The sequence below is a fragment of the Ylistrum balloti genome, unplaced genomic scaffold (assembly GCF_031769215.1).
Source record: "Ylistrum balloti isolate Yb309-2 unplaced genomic scaffold, AGI_CSIRO_Ybal_v1 Utg369884, whole genome shotgun sequence".
NCBI lineage: Eukaryota > Metazoa > Mollusca > Bivalvia > Pectinida > Pectinidae > Ylistrum > Ylistrum balloti.
The window spans coordinates 209,869-229,700 of NW_026782020.1; the positions used below are offsets into that span (position 1 = coordinate 209,869).

Below are 19,832 nucleotides of genomic sequence, written 5' to 3' on the forward strand. Positions count from 1 at the left end.
ACAACGTGTGTAGCCGGAGAACGAAGAAAATTTAACCATCCTTAACTCGCCTAAACGTTTAACATATCAACATGAAACTTGGTACAAAGATTTTTATCATATCTGTGATGTTGCTGACCAGTTCGTCATTGATGATCAGTGTAATACACAAAGCCTGACAATTTTGGTAAGATTTAAGTATAACACTTGCTGGTCTCATAAGAGTGTTTTGAAGGTTATTTGTTTACAGCATACGACTACCGCTAGGCAGTGTGGTCGATCATTGATATTTTCGACAAATCAGAAAACTGGGATTGGTAGTAACATCCAGTTCCAGTGGCTGTATTATGTCTAGCTTAAATATATATCTACTGATGGAAACTAAGAAAAAAAACGACAAACATTTTTCTTCAGGAATAAATATACCTTTACTTGCTGATAAATTCCTCTGACACTTTATGCTAAGTAGTTATTCAGTTTTCAAAACAATCTTGACAAAACAGACTTTTTACAATACATAATATGGCCGATATCTATTGTATATAACTACTGGCAACGGTTTATACAACTTCTGTCTCTAGTGACAAGCTTTGGTATCGTCACAAAGCAAAGTAGCATGGAAATAAAGCTCAATGTTATTTATAGCAGAACAAATTCATAAAAAATATCTTGTATACACACATCATTGTACACTAAGCAGCCATTTTGAAATTGAGTTCAAGACCTGTATGTACATAAACTCTTCGTACTTTATACATCCATTCGTCCTTACATCCGTATGTCCTCTCGTCCTTACACACACCATACTAGTCTTGTGCTCGGATCTTCCTTCCCTTTAATGAACACTACCGAACACACCAGAACATACTTAGTCTGACAATATTGGTGGGAAACTGGAATATGAAAATGCTATACACAAAGCGACAGTTACAGTTATCCGGGAAGTATCCGGGTAATCGGAATTAGGTTAAAACTGAAGGTACAATGTGGTGAAACAACAATCAGTATGTTCAAACTTTTTTTTAAAATTTCAAAGTCAACCTATACTCAACCAGAGTTGTCTCTCCTTACACTCGCATTGGTGGGCGTGAGTGTAAGGAACGAAAAGCAGGGTAGAGATTGAATCTTTGTAGGAAAATCTAGTACACGTGTCATAAATAACGCCATTATGAAGAAATACACTGTTAAAGCGAAGGTCCAGACCGTTCGTTAGCTAACACAGCATAAAGTGATCATTGTCACTCAAATACAAGCGTTTTCCGGACGCGGATAAATAAACATCATATTAACCAAGATTAAAATTACATGAGCTCAGTCAAGACAGATTTTAACATAATATATATCTCTCGGCTGATGAGTCTCTCTACTAAACTACACACTGATGATAAACAACCAACACAACTGGTACAATTCTGATACCCGACACAAAATACACAACCTGAAACGTTCACAACCGGACACGTACAGCACACTCGGGAAACACAACCAAGTATTGTCTAATGTTACATACTACTTTGTATTTGTTTTGAAATATAAAGAAAACTTTGTATCCATTTTTTATAGTTGAAATCATTTAAATTTTATAAAAATGTCATAAGGCAAAGATAGGTAGAAATTTATAAAAAAAAAAAAAAAAAAAAACACAAATACAAAAACAAAAAACAAAAAAACCATCAGAAATTATACACTTGTTGAAGAATTTGCAGATTATCAGATCCGGTGTAGATCGAGGAAAATCTCGAACTGATCTAGAAATATTCAAAATAAGTCTGCAGGAAATCAACGCAAAGTTCCCGTGACAAAATAAATGTATTCAAAATCCTGTTATGTTTCTGGCACATGTACAAAAACTAGTGTGACAGGTGACGCATTGTTTCATAAATTATAATAAAAACTTTCGCACATTTATTTGCATTTCTTGTTTATACCATTTAAAGTTGATATATATACTATAGATAATGTGAGATAATTGATGTACAGTAATATTAAATTAGTAGGATAAAATGAAGCATTAAAGGTATATGTAAACGTTTAAACACATCGTAATGCCACCTCTAATCAGAATCAAATGCCCTGTAAATGTTAACACAAGAAATATAGCGTCTTTGGTAACTCATTATCAATGTTTAAAATCAACACAAGTTGATTCCTAGGTTGCTGCAGTTTGATGACGACCAGGAAACAATATATACTAATAAATGGGGTAGATATCTAACGACATACCTTGAAATAGACCATTAACTTACAGTGAAGTCTTGGACAACAGTGAATCAAAGTCGCACAACCAATGGCTCTACCTAATTGTGGTGACATCCATTACAACGCAAACTCACTAGGAGGCATTTTCTCTAAAACCCAGGCAGTGCTCACAACAACACTATTTCCATTAAAAACATTTTTCAACAAAACGAGACAACGCTCACTTATAGGCAGCATCCATCCCCATGAGGCGATATCCAAAGTTCAAAGTTCGTCACCAATAGTTGAGTTTAACTTCACTGTAAGAATTTAAATGGAATCGACTGAAGATTATGTCCCTTTCATTATACTACTATAAGAATGTTGATTTGGTAGAATGTCACTTGATCAATGATACAATTTCGACATTTCCTGTTCGTGTAAACAAAATTGCAGTAATAAGTGTTAAGACATGACATACTGCATTATTGATATCAAGATACCAGCTATTTACCATTTATACACAGATATCTATCTTGTGTTACAGGAAATCGGTCTTAAATCAAGTTACTACAGGTCATCTAAGGACAAAGTCCATTCCTCTATTTCGTATACATATTTGGGCCAACGGTTGAACAGAGGTACATAGGTATTGCCTTTAATGGATGTGCACCATGACATGCAATATATACGGAACAGGACCACCTTTTCTGGCATTGATATATATTACGTTATTCAAAAAATCAAAATCATTTTCAGTAAAGATCAGAAAAACAAATGGTTTGGGTGAAACAGATGTCTTAAGGCAGTGAGCAGCAGTCACAAGTAATGCACCATACAAAAGGAACAGCTAAAAATAACATTTAAAAATTACAGAGTAGATTTTGGTGGTCTCCGTGAAACAGTAATGAGGGCAAACTACCGAAACTGATGAATAATGCCTACCGTCCGGTACTGAAATCTGATGACTCTTACCAAATATTAGTAACCATAGTAACTAGACAGGAACTGATGACATTGCCGACGATTTGTACCACAGCTGATTCTACTTCAATCGTTTCTTTCTCTCAGTGATGGCGATATGAGAATCAGTGTACTAATATATCAATATAAAATAAATGAAACAAGGTCATTACTGTTAAATGTTCAAACGAACATCCGAACATAACTTCGCTAAATGTCAATGTGCTACGTGTAAGTAAAAATATCGCCAGCGACTTTGTACACTAATACTACTAAGACTTTGGCAGATTACTTGTATAAATGAACGATTAAACACTCAACAGTCTGTTAAAGGTATAAAAAACTGAGTCTCACAACAACGAAGACCATTACGATACACCAAGGCCATTTACGGAAACATTAAACGATTACTAAAACCAGACTATCATTTCACTCATTCTAAATATTTCTGTAGACCTTATCAGTAGGATACAAAGGACAAATAGAATTTTTATGAAGGTATTTCTTAACGATGTAATGGTGTAAACCAGAAACAACGAAAAACTGGCCAATTCCATGCGACAAAGTTTGGCTATGGTAAATTGAGGCGAATGTGACTTCTCGTATAAGTATGATAAATAATAGCAATTTCACTTCAACCGCATGGTGAAATCAACAAAATGATTATATGTTAATTTGTCAGCACCTCACATTATTACCAGTCCTTTCATTTTATCTGCTGTTTCTATCGGTAAAGAAAATGATAAGATACAATGCCGCAAAAATATACATTATTAATGAATAATTACATGATTTTTCATCAGGAGGTATAAAGAGAACCAAGCCTTTAATGTGAGAAAGCAAATTTCTAGATTCACTGGAAACAAGTGAATTTCTGGAGTTATTAAGGTGAATCAAGACTTCACAGAAACAAAATTTCAATAATTGAATATATAATATGAACTTGAAATTTAGACATCAATGTGGTTCATTATACTATGAACCCTTACAGCTAATGCCAATCACTACACCTTGATCCTTCGCTTGCGCCCATGTAGAATTCATCTTTACACACATATTCACATATAAAGATTGCACCATTTGAAATACACCAATGCACAAATTTGTGTTATTGATTGTGACTTGAGTCTTTAACAGTAGTTGTTTTATGAACAGTTTCAGTTCCATAGACTAGTTCATCAGTCCAGAAATCCTATTTTGAATTTTTTTTTGTCCGGTCAAGTGATTTCTGTTATTAATGTCTGATAATATCGCAGAGTAACATAATAGTCCACTGACTGAAACGTCAGTGAAATGCTGAAGTTTAAGGTATCACCGACCTGGAATATTCAGACTGAATTCACTGTATCTGAATACCCTCAGTGTATTAATTACATGTTTGACATACTGTGTTTATCATGCTCTGAACTTCCAGTAGTAAACACAGTATCATATCACACGTACACTATTTATAACAAAATCTACACCATTTTACCACGTCTACTTACAGTGTACATAGTCAGTGTTCAAAATTGATAACAAAATATACCAGACAACCTCCAATGTCAGGAAATGAATCGCTGAAATCTCTATTCTACACAGTGGTTACAATGCATCCCTTCGGCGTTGTCTCCACTGTCGCATTTTCCTCTGACTGCAAACTTAGGTTTTGCAGGTAAGTCTGCTTACGTCTAGCTTGCAGCATTTCCGTTTTTGTTGCATGTCCAGTTGGTGTTGGAATAGTCTTTCTTGGAGTGGTTGGTTTCACAGTCAAATCTTCGATTTCGCGTTTGTTGTCATCAATACTACTAGACCGTGCTGGCGGAGGCACAGTCTTAGTAGGGGTGGTGTTACCTTTGGCAGAGTTAGGGACAGAAGCATCTCCCTTGGTAGTAGTAGGTTTGTAATTGAATGGCGGAACTGTTGCTTGTGGACTTGTCTTCAGTTCCTGAGATTTTGATGTGCTTAGTGCTGCCTTAGCAGCTTTCTTCTCTTCTTTCCTCTTCTCATCTTTGCGTTTCTGTTCCTCCTTCTTTTCAATTTTTTCCTGTTTTTTCTTTAAGCTTTCTTCTTTTTTCTTCAAACTTTCCTCTTTCTTTCGGAGACTTTCTTCCTTTTTCTTAGACTGTAGTTCTTCCTTCTTTTTCTTTGAATGTTGCTCTTTTTTCTTAGAATTTTCCTCATCGCAAATATCGGTTCTATTTAAAATTTCACTTTTGTTTAAAGCCTCTAGTCCACTCCTATTCAGTTTAAACAGACTTTCCTTGGAAGTTGAGAGTGACATACTGGATGCTGCCTTTTTAGTTTCTGTCTCTTTTTTGACACTTTTTCCAGAACTAAATATTTGCTTCATTGCTTTAATTGGCAGAAAGCTTTTACTTCCACTGTTGCCACCTTTTGACTTGCGCTTACTCGATCGAAACAGACCATGCTTGCTTAGTTCAGGCTCTGAACGTGAAGTGTCCCCATCACGCCTCACCCAAATTGATTCTTCATCATCACTCTGAGCAAAACTTGAAACCGACTCGTCACGATATCGCCGCCAGGTGCTATCGATTGTCTGATTTCCCTGACTGAGAAAACTAGAGCCCTGGCTCAAATAACTATCCTCCGTCACTGAAGAGTTCATCATACTTTCAGTCATACTTGCAGAGGAATCGAGCAAAGCCCGCACAGCATCCAGTGACTTACTAGTGTCGTCAGCATTTGGCAAATCTCCAATTAAACTCTCCGATTTTTTCTTTTTCCATGTGCTTGAGTCAACGCGGTGATTTAGTACCTTCAGGCCATAAGGGTCCATTTGTGAAGGGTGTTTGAACAAAGATTCATCACCAACATCTCTTTCACTTTCGCTTCCACAATCCCTGTCCGGCGAGCAAACGCTATCACTTGACATTCCTTGATCTGTGGAGTTGGCAGAACTTGATTTTTGTTCAGAATCATATTTTCCCCCATTAGTTTCCTGCTCAGGGGAATGTGCAATGTTATTGATTGTTGAATTGTGAGCACTTCTATCCGAGCTGTCTAAACACGGTAATTGACTTGTGTCATTAATAGCGCTGATTTTATCATAGGTAGAACTCCGACTTATCCCATCACTTTCGTCTCGTGAAGTGGATTTTACATTACTCGTGCTGGGTGATACTCTCTGACCTGAAATTTCACCACGGGAGTTAGGGGAACCTGTCCGCCCTTTGGGTTGCTGTAAACGACTGTTGGCCATGTTGGCGTTTCCTCGTGGTGACTTTTGAGGTGGGGTGGTGGAGACAGGAAGCCGTGATCCACGTTCTTCGACATCTTCTTTTCTCCACATACTAGCTACCTTGCTGTTCACCTGCTTTTTGCCAGGAGTTGTTTTTTGCTCTGTTTTACGAGAAGCCGCTGGAGCAGGGGCTGAGTTTTTACGTCCAACTGGTGTCGAGGGACGTGAATTATTCTTCAAACTAGCATTACTATCCGACTTTCTAAGTTCTCCTTTACTGCCAAACTTTCTAAGATTTGGGTTAGATCCGCCCTTATTCAAAGAGGCACCACTACCTGACTTATTTAATGAAGCGCCACTACCATACTTATTGAGAGAGGCGCCACTTCCTGTTTTGGTCAATGAAGAGCCACTACCTGTTTTTGAAAGAGATGACCCACTTCCAGTTTTAGTAAGTGAAGACCCACTTCCAGTTTTAGTCAGTGATGACCCACTGTTAGTTTTTTTCAAGTTACTTCCACCAGATTTGCTAAGATTAGATGTTGCTCTTGATGCGGGCTTCCCGTTTGGAGTTCCGTTACGGCCAGCTATATTTCCGCCACTGTTTGACCGATTTTTTGTAATATTATTACTCAATGGTGTCTGCAGCTTCCTCACACCCGGCTGTGTGTTTTCTTTTGTTGCCTCGGACGACGAGGAATCAATGACTGAGAAATTGTACGTACCCAGAGCCTTTGACCATGTATCTGGGGTTGGATCAGAGTCAGATATCCTTGGGGCGTTAACTCCTGTGGGCTCTTTTGTGAAGGTGCCTTGTTTGACCGGGGGTTTGGGTCGGTCAGTATTGCTTCCCTTACGATTCTGTGAAGCCATTGGTAAACGGCTTGGGCTGTTTTTGTTGGATATCTGTTGTTTCTGAGATGTCAGTACCGTAGTAGATTTCCTTTCTGGTGGAGACGGTTTACCAATTTTGGACTTCTGTGAGTTTCCACTAACAACGGGTGCTGCTTTTGTAGGCGTACTGCTGGCCTGTGGGTGAGTCTTTTGGGCTGGTACTTTACGGCGGGTGTTTGTTGACCCAAGTCCTTTGGCAACGTTTGATGACTTGTTGCCAATATTTGGAGTTGGTCTTTGACCACCACGACTAGCAGCATTATCCTGACGATTAGGGGTAGATTTCTGTGTTGTTGTTGTGTTTGTTCGAGGACTGTACAGTGGTTTACGACGACCACGAACTGTTTTAGAGTCATCTGGCAATGAACTTTTACCATTAGGCTTATTGCTAGGTTTCACAATTCGTGGCCCAGCGCTAGAATTTTCTGACTTGTCGGTCTGAGATCTAGACTCGGAATAGTTCTCAGAATGAGCTGACCATGAACCTGATACTTCTGAAGCAGTGTCTGATGTGTAGTCACAGGACACAAGAGATAATGTTTCATTTTCTATAAACATATCTTCATCCACTGCGCTGCCGATCATTTGGCGACTCTGAATCTCGTTTACGATAAGACTGGCATTTATTTCTAACGCCCGTTCATCATCTGGTGTAATTTCATCCTCGAAGGATTGCTCATGTGAACGAGATGCATCTTCGTAATACACGTAGCCATTTTGCATCATATATTCTATGGCCTCGTCAGTCATTGTCATATTCCCGCTTCCAAAGTTTTCTGTCATAGTTACATCAGCACTGTCAACATTTTCGGTGATATCTTCATTTGAGCTAGCTGGGTCAAAGCCAAAGTTGTCAATGCCTCCAACGTATTTGAATGGACTACGTTGTGTTGCTCCATCTGAAGTGTCCGGGGGTTGGTACCCTGATCTGTTTAAGGCTACCCGAGCTTCCTCCTCCTCATCTCGTCTAGTGCTGCTACCAGAACTATTCCTCGTGTCAGTATCATAGCTAACACCAATTTGTCTTGGATCCTTGGCGTAGGTATTGATTCTAGGATCGACTTCATGACTAACAACACCATACCTAGAGTCATTGCTATAACTACCAACACTATGTCTACTGCCACTTAGTCTCTGGTCGTTACTATAGCTACCACTGCGGCGACTGTGAGAACCGTAACTATCCCGATCAGATTTCTCACTGTCCTGTTTTTCTATACTGCTGTTTGAATCACGCTTGGATAGTTTCTCAGTTGAAGATCTTCTGTTCCATAAACTTTTTCGTTGTCGAGTTTCTCTTTCCTCAATGACCCTATTGTCCTGGTAGCTCTCTCCCATTGCACTAGTCGAAACTGTTTCCATAGAATACCGAAAGCGATGAGGCATGGTGGAAACAGATTGGGCTATCTCCATATTTGAAAAATCTTTCTGTCGCTTCAGGAACCCATCACTGTCTTGCGAGCGAGACCGACGCCAGCTCCCGCGTTTGACAACATCAGTCTCTTGTTGTTGTTGTTTTTGTTGTATCTGTTGTTGCTGCTGCTGTTGATGTTGCTGAAGCTGTTGTTGCTGACCAGCGCTGAAATTGCGCGCCATTTGTTGAAGACGTAGATGTTGTTGCTGTTGTTGTTGTATAAGCTGTTGCTGATGCTGCTGCCACAAAGCGATCCGAGACTCATGGTAATGGTCGCCATGGTAACTCATATCCTCAGCAGACGAACAGCTACGCGTCATACGAGATGACTGCTTCACATGATGTCGATTCCAGCTCCGCTGATAATACATTTGAGCATCTTTTTCAACACTACGATCATATGATCGATTTTCCGACCGCCTGGAGGGATCTGTTGATTTACGCTCAGATCTCCTTCCACTTCGGCCAGGTATCATCATAGACTGAGATGCCGGCACTTTAAAGTCGGCATGTTTCTCTTTTGGTCGCATTGACGGTAACATACTGGCATCAAATGATCTCTCTAATCTGCGAGAGTCTTCATGGGTTTTATGTACATTAATGTCGGCATCCAAAGATCGTCGGTCCTGTCTGGAAGACTTGACAGGGGCTTCCTTAGAAGCACCATCTCTTGACCCACCTCTCGTTGATCCTTCCTTTGCAGCTCCATCCTTCTTTGGTATGCTAGTTCCACATGGACTACTCCTAGGAATTTTACTTTTAACTTTTTCATCCAACTTTGCACTAGCAGATCGACTCTTTGGTAGAGCAAGGCTGATACATTCATCCAACAAGGCCTGTTCAGATGCCTCAAATATATCAGAGTCCATACTAAGTGAGCTCAGCGAGCTGTTCCGCGAGAAACTGGCAGGCGTGTCCTCAACAGTGAATTTCTCATTTTGATCTTTCGCAGGGTCAACTTTCCGCGCTGTTTCTTCGGTGTTCTTTGCTGCATCATCCTGACTTTGTATTGAACTTAGAGATGAATGCCTAGAGAAACTCTGTGGAGTATCCTCTACAGCAAATGTTTTGGGTTGCTCTTCCAAACATTTACCTGATTTCTGTGATTTTGTTTCGTCACTAGATTGACCTTCGACCTCACGCTGAAGATCAATACTACAGTTTCTAGCTGTTGTTTTCAAACTTTCCGGTGGATTTGCCAGGTTTGATTTATTTCTGTCATTTTTGGATTTAGACATAGATGACAGATCCCCTTTTACATCTTCATCCATCATACTTAAAGAACTAAGTGAATCATTTCTGGAAAACGTTTGGGGCGTACCTTCCATATTATACACTTTAACCGAATCACAGGATTCGATAGTCTGTACAAACACAGAATCATCAGCTGTGGTAGCCAGCATGTTAACGCTCGACTGATCCATGCTCGCAGATGTTGAGTTGATAATTGGTTCTTGAAGGAGTGAGGGTCTGTTGTCTAAATGAATATTTTGTGATTTAGTTTTCTGTGGATCCCCTGATACAATGTGACCTTCTTGGTCACTGACTGAGGTAGGATTTGAGAAGTTGTTGGGGGCACCTTCCATTGCGTAAACCTTAGTGGAGTCGGGGATGCTGAAGTGTGCCTGGTTATCTACGCTGGTTAGACTAGAAGTACGCTGGTTATCCGTGGTTGTTGGGATATGACTAGAGGTGCGTTGTGGCTGAAACACAATCTTAGCTTCAGTGGACTGGGAGAAGACATGGGCAGTCAGCGACTTGGCCGGAGACCTAACTTCTGAACCTTCCACTGCACGATCCATATCTAATTTTCTGGACACTTTGCCTTTTGGCATTCCAGACAGTATGATTTCAGACAAAAGTTCGTCGCTTTCATCGAGAAGTGAGCTACTGTCTGAATGAGTATCATCGAGTTGTGGGTTTTCTTCGAGCTGAGTTTCTGATTGATCTTCTTGCTGTTTCTCTGATAGGTGTGGAACTGTTGCCATAGCGATCTTTGTGACAGGTTCCTGCTGTGTTTCTGTTGTTGTAGTTACATGCGGGGATATCTGTGTTGATACAGGATTGGACAAACCTGCTGACATTTCTCCAGTCATGTTCGTAATGATACTTAAGTCACTCAGTGATCCATTTGTAGAAAAGTTAATTGGAGTGTCCTCTGTGGCAAACGTTTTAACACCATCATCAGGTATGTATGGTTCTATTGCCGACAGATTGACAAGTTTAACCTTGTTTTGAATGACATTCTCAACTGTGTCCTCAGCTTTATGTGAGGGCGAGCCTGGATTTGAAACATTGTAAGGTGTACCCTCTATAGCATACTGCTGTACAGCATCATCATCCACCTGAACATCAATCTTTGCCACAGCCTCCATATTAAACAAGTCAACAGGTGCCTTTTTGGTTGTTGGTGAAACCGCCTGTGACATAAGAGGTGTGTCCTCAGTAGCGTATGACATTGGTATGTCATCATTATCATCCATAACATCCTCTTCTCGTCTTAAAATATCCTGTAATTTTAGGAGTGGTTTAGGTTTCTGAGAAGTCTGGGAATGGCAGACATTTGGCATTACTCTGCCAACATTAAGTGTTGGCCTATGTCCTTTTGCAGCATCTCGGCATTTGTTATTTGATTGTATATTATTTTGTACACTGGTATTTGGTATACCTTGTCCTGCATTTGGGACATTACACAACTCTGCCACTCTCATGATTGATGATGTAAGGAAATCCTGTGATCTTGTCCTCAGTATGTCCTGTGGCCCTGATGTTTCTTGTGAAGTTGACATGGAACTATCCTGTGACCTTGACATTTGATTAATCTGTGACCTTGACATTGGTATGTCCTCAGAAGCATATGATTTAACTGTATCCTCCTGTAAGCTTTCCTCTGTAATCTGTCGATGGTGTTTACTCCCACCTCGTGATATCTTTCCTTTTGAGGTTGGTGACAAAACTGACTTGCTGCTGGCAGTTTTTCCCTGTCTAACAGGCATCTTGCTTCTATGTGATTCAGACTTAGATTGTGCTGACTTTTTCTTGATTGTATTATCTGAAGAGCTTCTCCTCATTTTCGGTGGCATGGCAGAGATGATACACTGTTTTAGAATGTCTTCCTCACCCTCAGAAACTTCTGACATTGACGAGTTCTCCTTATCCTCACTTCGATTGAACATGCTTATATCGTCTACTTTCTCCTGAATTAATGTCAGATCATTAGAATCAGAATCCTTTGCACGTTTGGAAGCTTCACTATCTGTGTCTTTTGAATGTTTGGTATTATCACTATCATCAATTGTCAAGGCACTTAGAATACTGTTGCTATCGGAGCAATGAGGTGGTGTACCCTCATCTGCATAAACAGTTGGTCGATCATCTTTACCCATAATTGAGGCTGTCTCTACAAAAATAGTTTTGTTCATGTTGTTTGATGGCATGGGTTTCACCACATTTTGTGGAATTGAACTACTAAATCCTTTCACTTCCGAAGAATCACTGTAATTCTTAGATGACAAACTTTTAGAGCTTTCATCAGGCTGTGGTGATTTTCCTCGTGGACTTGGAGGCATTGTCTCACTTGGTGAATCAGGAAGCTCGCTGGGAGAAACGACCTCACTGGCTCGACGACTGTACTCACTCACTACTGAGCTGTGTACAGATTGGGCATCAAAACTGCTAAGAGAACCAAGAGAACTGCATCTGGAGAACATGAGAGGAGTCTCCTCTACATGATGGTGGTCATCAAATGTCACGGTTTTGTGCTCCTTCTCATACTCCGAACTCTGTGCATCTGAATCACTGAGAAGCTTCTGTCGGCCCATTAGTGGAGTATATTTCCCAGCACTGACCCTACGATCACCAGGGCTCATTTCACGATTTGATGTTTTGTTGTTTTCGTTCTCATTGATGCTGGTGAGACCAAGTTGACGATTGAGTGCTTCGGTCCCCACCTTGTCCTGAGCTTCAGTACTGTGTAGACTACTGAGAGAACTCACTCTGGAGAAACAGATGGGTGTGCCTTCCTCACAGTATGTCTTTATTTGATCCTGACTAGAATCATCATCAGATCTAGCATGAAATGACCTTTCCAGGGTATTGACTTCTACCGATTCATCAGGTAGGGGCGGGGGACTGCCCGGAGGAGTACGGTGGTAGTTAGTTATCACAGTGGTTCCCGTCTGCTGGTCTGTGCCCATGCTTCCACTTCCACTTCGTTTGTCAGACTCACAGTGTCGCGAACTATTTCCCATACGCTTGTCAGCATCACTGCTGTAATGCTTTGATGAGGCTGTCTGTTTTTCTGATTCATTGTAATGTGACTCATTATTTACCTCCTCTTCCTCTTCTTCTCCCTCCTCTGACTCCTCCTTTTCTGCATTCTTCCCAGTTAAGTCTGTCATTGAGGCTGCCAAAGAGAGATAGTTAAGAGGTGTTCCCTCAGTGTAGAATGTCTTTACTTGGTCGTCATGGAAACTGTGCGTACACTGTTCTAGTCTGTCATTGGTTCGGCGAGCTTCCTCCAGCTTACAATCAGCACAGTTAGGGTCTGTGTCTCGGTACCGCATATGTATGGGGTTATTTTCCTGATAGCGAGGTCCTTCCCCTTCCTGAAATCGTGTACTATAGGATATGGGTTGGTCACGATAATCTTCTTCATGTTGTTCCGGGTATCTGCGACTGAAATCTGTAGGTTGGTCATCACTATCCAGGTCAGTCTCAGCATACGTACTGAACTGAGGTGGAATCATCGGAGGTCTCATCATTGGGCGGAGCGGTGGACGCATAAATGGTCCGGGATTGATCTGACGTGGATGCTCTCCCAGTAGTCTATGATGTACAAACCTTGGCACACCTTGTTTGGGATCATACCCAGGGTTCATATAATTATTGAACCTTTGTTGTGGCTGGGGTGGAGGCTGGGAAGGAGGACCCATACTAGTAACCGGTCCTCCCATCTTTCTGTTATTTGGCCCCTGGTGTGCTGGTTGATTGTCATGATAATTTGATGTGGTTGAAGCTTGACTGTCATGAAATTTGAGGCTGTAGTCGATGGGTTGGTCATTGTCATTACCTTGATGGTAATGCTGAGCACCTGGGTAACTGCTATTACCAGGTGTACTCGCCACAAACTGATTGTTCTGGTGCATGTGCTGTGGACCTGGTGATGACGAAGAGTTAGTTAGGCTCCGATAAAGCTGGTGAGCTGGTCCCGCTGGGGCAGGAGGTCCATGCTGATTTGAGTTATCTCCCCTCAAAGGATATGATACCTTATCTCTCTCTACTTCCATCATGACCTGTGCTATGTGAGCCCCTGATGAGTGGGGTTGCCCCTCGTGACTGCCTTGTTCAGACCCTGTCTCCTCAGAAGAGGAATTCCCATACTGATGCCCTCCTGATGTTCCAGAAGTTCTCCGATCGAGACTTCCTCCCTGTCTCTCTTGACAATTTCTTGCATTTCGCATCGCTGCACGAAAGCGACTACGATCGTGTGAGATGTCTGAATGAGTACTCCCTACACTGTCTTGACTGCCTGATCTTGCCACCCGTTTTGGTGACATCAGACGACTGTCAGACATCGGAGTATTATCCCCACTTCGTGTCCCACTCTGATAGTAGGGACCACGGGACAATCGCCGCGAGTCATGTTCCTGCTGCCCTGTACCACCAGGGAAGTGAAAACGTGAATTATTGTCTTTTTCAGTATTACGTCCATTCTCTGTCGGACTGTCACGAGGGCTCTCTAAATTTTCACAAGTCTCTGATAAATTCTGGTCAATTTCTGCTTCTAATGCTCTCTGTTTCCGTACATGTAACGATGGACGGTTTGAATTTGTCTTTCTATCCATGTTCATATTCTTTATATTAGGACAGGCATTGAGTAAGTTCTTTAAAGCTGCTGAACTTCCCATTGAAATCATCTGATGTTTTGAATGCACAAGATTCCTGAGCATGCCAACTGCCCCCATATCCCATAATGCCTGTTGGTCCTCTAAACAGCGAGCAGAGAGATTCCATAAGGTACCACATGCGTTACTAACTATTGTCAGACTTGTGGACCGAAGTTGTTTCAGCAGAATCTGAAGACATGACTGTTTACGTAGTGTTGCTCGGTAATCCTCACGAACTGTGATATGACTTGAAATATTACGAAGCACACCGCCACCATTTTCTATCACAGCCGTTGTCTTAGAAGGACTTTTATAGGTTAATGTACCAACTAAAAACTCTAATGAACCATCAACTGCACATATATCTGCCTTATTTTCACTTCCATGAGCAGACAGATTCCACAACGCACTGAGAATACTCTTCAACGTAGCCTCTTTTTTCACTTCCATGGAAGCTTTCATGAGAGTAGTGGCCGCACCTACTTCACGCAATGTCTTTTTACTTGCCAGGTCAGCTTTCCAGGAAAGATTCCTAAGTACACTCGCAGCAACCTGACACAAATCTTCACAAGAAGACAGTAACTGACTGACCAGTGCTTGCATAAATCCTCTCATGGAACAGAGTAGAGCTTTGTTGGTGCCGTCACCGAAGGTAAGATTGGTGAGGGCCATACAGCCATAGCGACGCATGGTGATATTATACTGTTCCTCTGTGTCGGTGTGTATATCGTTGTCAACCTGTATCAGCTCCGCTATTGCCTGTACACCTCCTGAAAAACAACATAAATATCATGAGAAACAGAATATTATAAGTTTTTATCCCACAAAAAGTCCAGTAATTCTGAAAATCTGACTCGACATAAAAGGATGGGTTTATTACAGGACAAATGATTTCATAGCATTAGTTTGGTGTCTAACTTTCTTAATGTTGGTGGGAATATTTTACATCCTATCAACAACTAGGGATATTTAATGGCAATTTAGCACATCATTTGTTAATCCAAAATAAGTTCTGTACAGAAATTTTTAAACAGAAGTTATTAAGTTACATAGACAAATTTTCATTCTTAACAATAGTTCAACATGAAAATGTTGCTAGGCCTCTAAAAGACTGAAATTTTAAAATTTTGACAAAAGATCACAGAAGAGATAGAGTGGTAAAATGTTTACATGAGGTGAATATGTAAATAATAGGACATACCTAAGCTACAGATTGCATGGCGATGTTCTTCATCAAATGACAACTTCATCAGAGCTGCTACAGCTGGACCTGGATGGTGATCCATGTCATGTGTCTTGTTACCTGGTAACAATAAAATTTTACATCAATTAATTGGTTAGTCTTCAGACCATATGACTTCTGTGTTAGTATTTCTAATGAAAATGTTAAAAACATTAAGATATAGTTTATAAACATTTAAGAATACAGTCAAACCTGTCTTTAAGGCCACCTTTATAAAGGCAATCTGTCTGCAAAGGCTCCTCTTTTTTGTTCCCTGTATGATTCACAGTAATTGAGGTTTATATAAAAACCACAGTTAAGGCGATTCAGAAGATGTTATAAACAACAGCCTATCTTAAAAACTGATTTTCTCTGCTCCATAAAGTGGTCTCTATGGACAGGTTTGACTAGTATTAAATGAATCAGATATTTACGAGTTGGTTTATTTCCTATGTCATGACAATTCTTTTTTATTTCAACTGTCTCAAGAGCTTGTTGGTTGATTTTTTTAAAATTACCGATAAATGAAAATTACAAAATTGATTGAGTTATGGGGCACCTCCCCATCCAGGACATGATTTTATTTTCTGTCACTTTGGATCTTCTGTCGCCTCTTTGGCTTCAAAATTTAGTTCCTTAGCATTAGGGACGTCAAAACAGCTGTATGCTGCAGTTTAATTCATTGTTTTCTGTCTCGAAGTTTAACTTGAAACTGTTCAGATCTAACAGCTCAAAAAATCAGAATTCATTTAATGCTGACTCATAAAAATCACACATGAGGGTGAAATTGCACATATTTCTACCTAAACAAAGAGATATTTCTCTAACCTGATTGCCCTGCTTCCTCTTCTGGTCCATCCCTCAGCTGGTCACTGTGGGCACGAATCTGCTCCAGCAGTCTTAGTACTCTGGCCTCACGCCTACCTCGTTTGTCATCAGGGTGACTGTGTACAATGTTGTGAAGTGCCGCTGCAGCCCGTGCTCGGGCAGCTTTACTCCCTCTTGTGTTGCCTAGCAACCCTGAATCCTTGTCACTTCCGTGTAGTAACTGGATCAGCAGTGGCATACAACCTAGAAAAGATAAAGAATTAGACATAAGATTACACATCAACCATCCGTGATTAAAATAATCAGTGAGTTCTTCAGACGAACTGAAAATTTCATAAAATTGCTCCCAATGTTTAATACCATGCCTGGTCTTTTCAGTCTTAACAGTATGTCAAATGGATCCGTATGTGTTACAAAGTCTTTCTTCTCTTCTATTTAAATGATAAAATCCTAGTGACATAAATACACAACATTAAGTATTAATGTGTATGATGATTTTACCTGACTGTCGCATGGCAATACAGCTATCCTGAGAGCTGGACATGGCCAAGAGTGTCCGACTCATATCATCCTTGTCATGTGCCCCAAGCATTGACAGCAGCGAGTACACCATCTCCACCTATAGTAACCATGACAACAGAAGTTTCAATGAACATAGAAACCATGACAACAGATACAGTTTGACTGCATATTGAAATCATAACAACAGATATAATTTGACTGGATATGCAAAGCATGACAACAGATAAAATTTGACTGGATATGAAAAACCTGAAAATTATATCTGAATTAATTTCATGAAAAAAAGATATCACACAATATGGAGTGACTTTGGCAACATGTATATAATTATGAAATCTGAAATCATGTTGACAGAAACTATAACCATGGCAATGGAAACCGTAACCATGGTCAGCTGTTGATGGTTTCCCTGTAAACTGTTACCTTGGTTTCAAGTTGCTGCGGTTGATTGGCTAGATCCTGTGACGGTATCTGCTGGGCTTGAGGTGCCTGGACCTGTGATGGTGGGGGAGCCACTTGTCCAGGAATGGTCTGTGTGGGTAGTGCCTGAGTGCCAGGAGCTTGGGATGTTCCCGGTGGTAAAGGTGTGGCAGAAGACTGCTGATTGCTGTTAGTGGAATTAAAACTCATTACACTAGCCAGCTCTGTAGACTGGTCAGTCTCAGCTAGGCGGCTCTCTCGCACAGACAAATCTGTAAATAAATTTAAAATACATAATTTCGTTGAAGATAATGAAGTGACAAAGTTTTATTTCAATAATAATGTCAAAACATGTGTCAAGAAACAAGACTGAAAATACTTTTTTAACTATTTACATCATAAGTGATTTTCTATAAAACTACATTTCAAACTAAGAGAGTCAAATTCTGTAAAAGCTACCATTCATGAGAGAAAACATATTTTAAAGGCTCTAGATATATACAGAAGTTACATTAGACAAGGTAGGAATATTACCAACAAAACTAGCTTGTTTATTACAGAGTTCTCACCTTTTTTCATAGGACTCATGGGCCAAGCTCCGTGATATAATGAGCCAATGTTAAAGCTAGCATCTGGATCCATTGACACTGATGAGTTCTGGTCGTCACCAGGATTGGTCTGCGTTGCTATGGAAGTGTTGTTGGTGTCATCATCATTGGTGGCTCCGTAGTTCCTCTGGAATCATAGAAAGGTTGCAAAATTATCAACTATTTGATATCTCAAGATTGATAATAATGAAGGAAGGGAGATAACTCTTACACTAACAGAGGACCAAAAACATGGCCTGAAACCTTACTAGTACATAAGATGAGTTCATCCCAAAAACAACTTCAGGAAATACAGCCAGATAACAGGTCTCTCAAGCCAAGTGTTAACTTATATCAGAATGACAATTATTGTTTTAATTCTTAGAGAATACTGAAATCCAGTTATATTATACCATTTCAACAAGGTGTGGTATTTGTGTCTTTCCTTCACTCAATGTGGGCAACAAAATTTTTTTCTCTGTATTAACTCACCTGGTCCTGACTGTACCCATTAACCTGCTTACTAGCTGCAGCCTCCATCTGAAAAATACAAGCACTTTACTGACCAACTATACAGCCTGTGATAAGGACTATCTACCTGTTAATCTGACTTATATATATTATCACATACATACATTCTGATCTTTGAATTAATCAGTTTATATATTATGACTTGAATATAAATTTGTACCCATGTAAGTGTATTACCTGTTTATGTGTATTACCTGTGTATGTGTATTAGCTATGTAAGTGTATTACCTGTGTATGTATATTACCTGTATATGTATATTACATGTGTATCTATATTGCCTGTGTATATATATTACCTGTGTATGTATATTACCTGTACCTGTGTATATATATTACCTGTACCTGTATATCTATATTACCTGTATATCTATATTACCTGTGTATGTATATTACCTGTACCTGTGTATATATATTACCTGTATATCTATATTACCTGTGTATGTATATTACCTGTGTATGTATATTACCTGTACCTGTGTATATATATTACCTGTACCTGTATATCTATATTACCTGTATTTCTATATTACCTGTATATCTATATTACCTGTGTATGTATATTACCTGTACCTGTGTATATATATTACCTGTACCTGTATATCTATATTACCTGTATTTCTATATTACCTGTATATCTATATTACCTGTGTATGTATATTACCTGTATATCTATATTACCTGTATATCTATATTACCTGTGTATGTATATTACCTGTACCTGTGTATATATATTACCTGTACCTGTATATCTATATTACCTGTATATCTATATTACCTGTATATCCATATTACCTGTGTATGTATATTACCTGTACCTGTGTATATATATTACCTGTATATCTATATTACCTGTATATCTATATTACCTGTGTATGTATATTACCTGTACCTGTGTATATATATTACCTGTATATCTATATTACCTGTATATCTATATTACCTGTGTATGTATATTACCTGTACCTGTGTATATATATTACCTGTATATCTATATTACCTGTATATCTATATTACCTGTGTATATATATTACCTGTACCTGTATATCTATATTATCTGTATATCTATATTACCTGTGTATGTATATTACCTGTACCTGTATATATATATTACCTGTACCTGTATATCTATATTACCTGTATATCTATATTACCTGTATATCTATATTACCTGATATTGCTGTATCTTCAGTATGTCCGTCTCTATAGCCTGAACTCGTGTCAGTCG

General features: G+C 39.6%; 1 protein-coding gene across 1 annotated transcript; it reads right to left on the reverse strand.

Annotated features, from left to right (window-relative positions):
• Window positions 1-382: 382 nt before the first annotated feature.
• On the reverse strand, window positions 383-18,077 carry LOC132546345 (adenomatous polyposis coli protein-like). The gene is made up of 6 exons (XM_060210058.1): window positions 18,059-18,077; window positions 17,493-17,761; window positions 17,049-17,166; window positions 16,548-16,790; window positions 15,699-15,800; window positions 383-15,267 (listed from the first exon to the last, which is right to left on the reverse strand). Exons 1-6 carry the CDS (start codon window positions 18,075-18,077, stop codon window positions 4,694-4,696), a joined length of 11,325 nt encoding a protein of 3,774 aa, XP_060066041.1. The 3' UTR covers window positions 383-4,693.
• Window positions 18,078-19,832: the final 1,755 nt, after the last annotated feature.

Bases quoted from the DNA above. Each gene is read 5' to 3' on its own strand.
- LOC132546345 (XM_060210058.1), bottom strand. The intron at 17,167-17,492 runs GTAACAGTTTAC...TGGTTACTATAG, and splicing joins CGCAGCAACTTGAAACCAAG to GTGGAGATGGTGTACTCGCT. The intron at 15,801-16,547 runs GTTAGAGAAATA...TATTGTTACCAG, and splicing joins AGAGGAAGCAGGGCAATCAG to GTAACAAGACACATGACATG.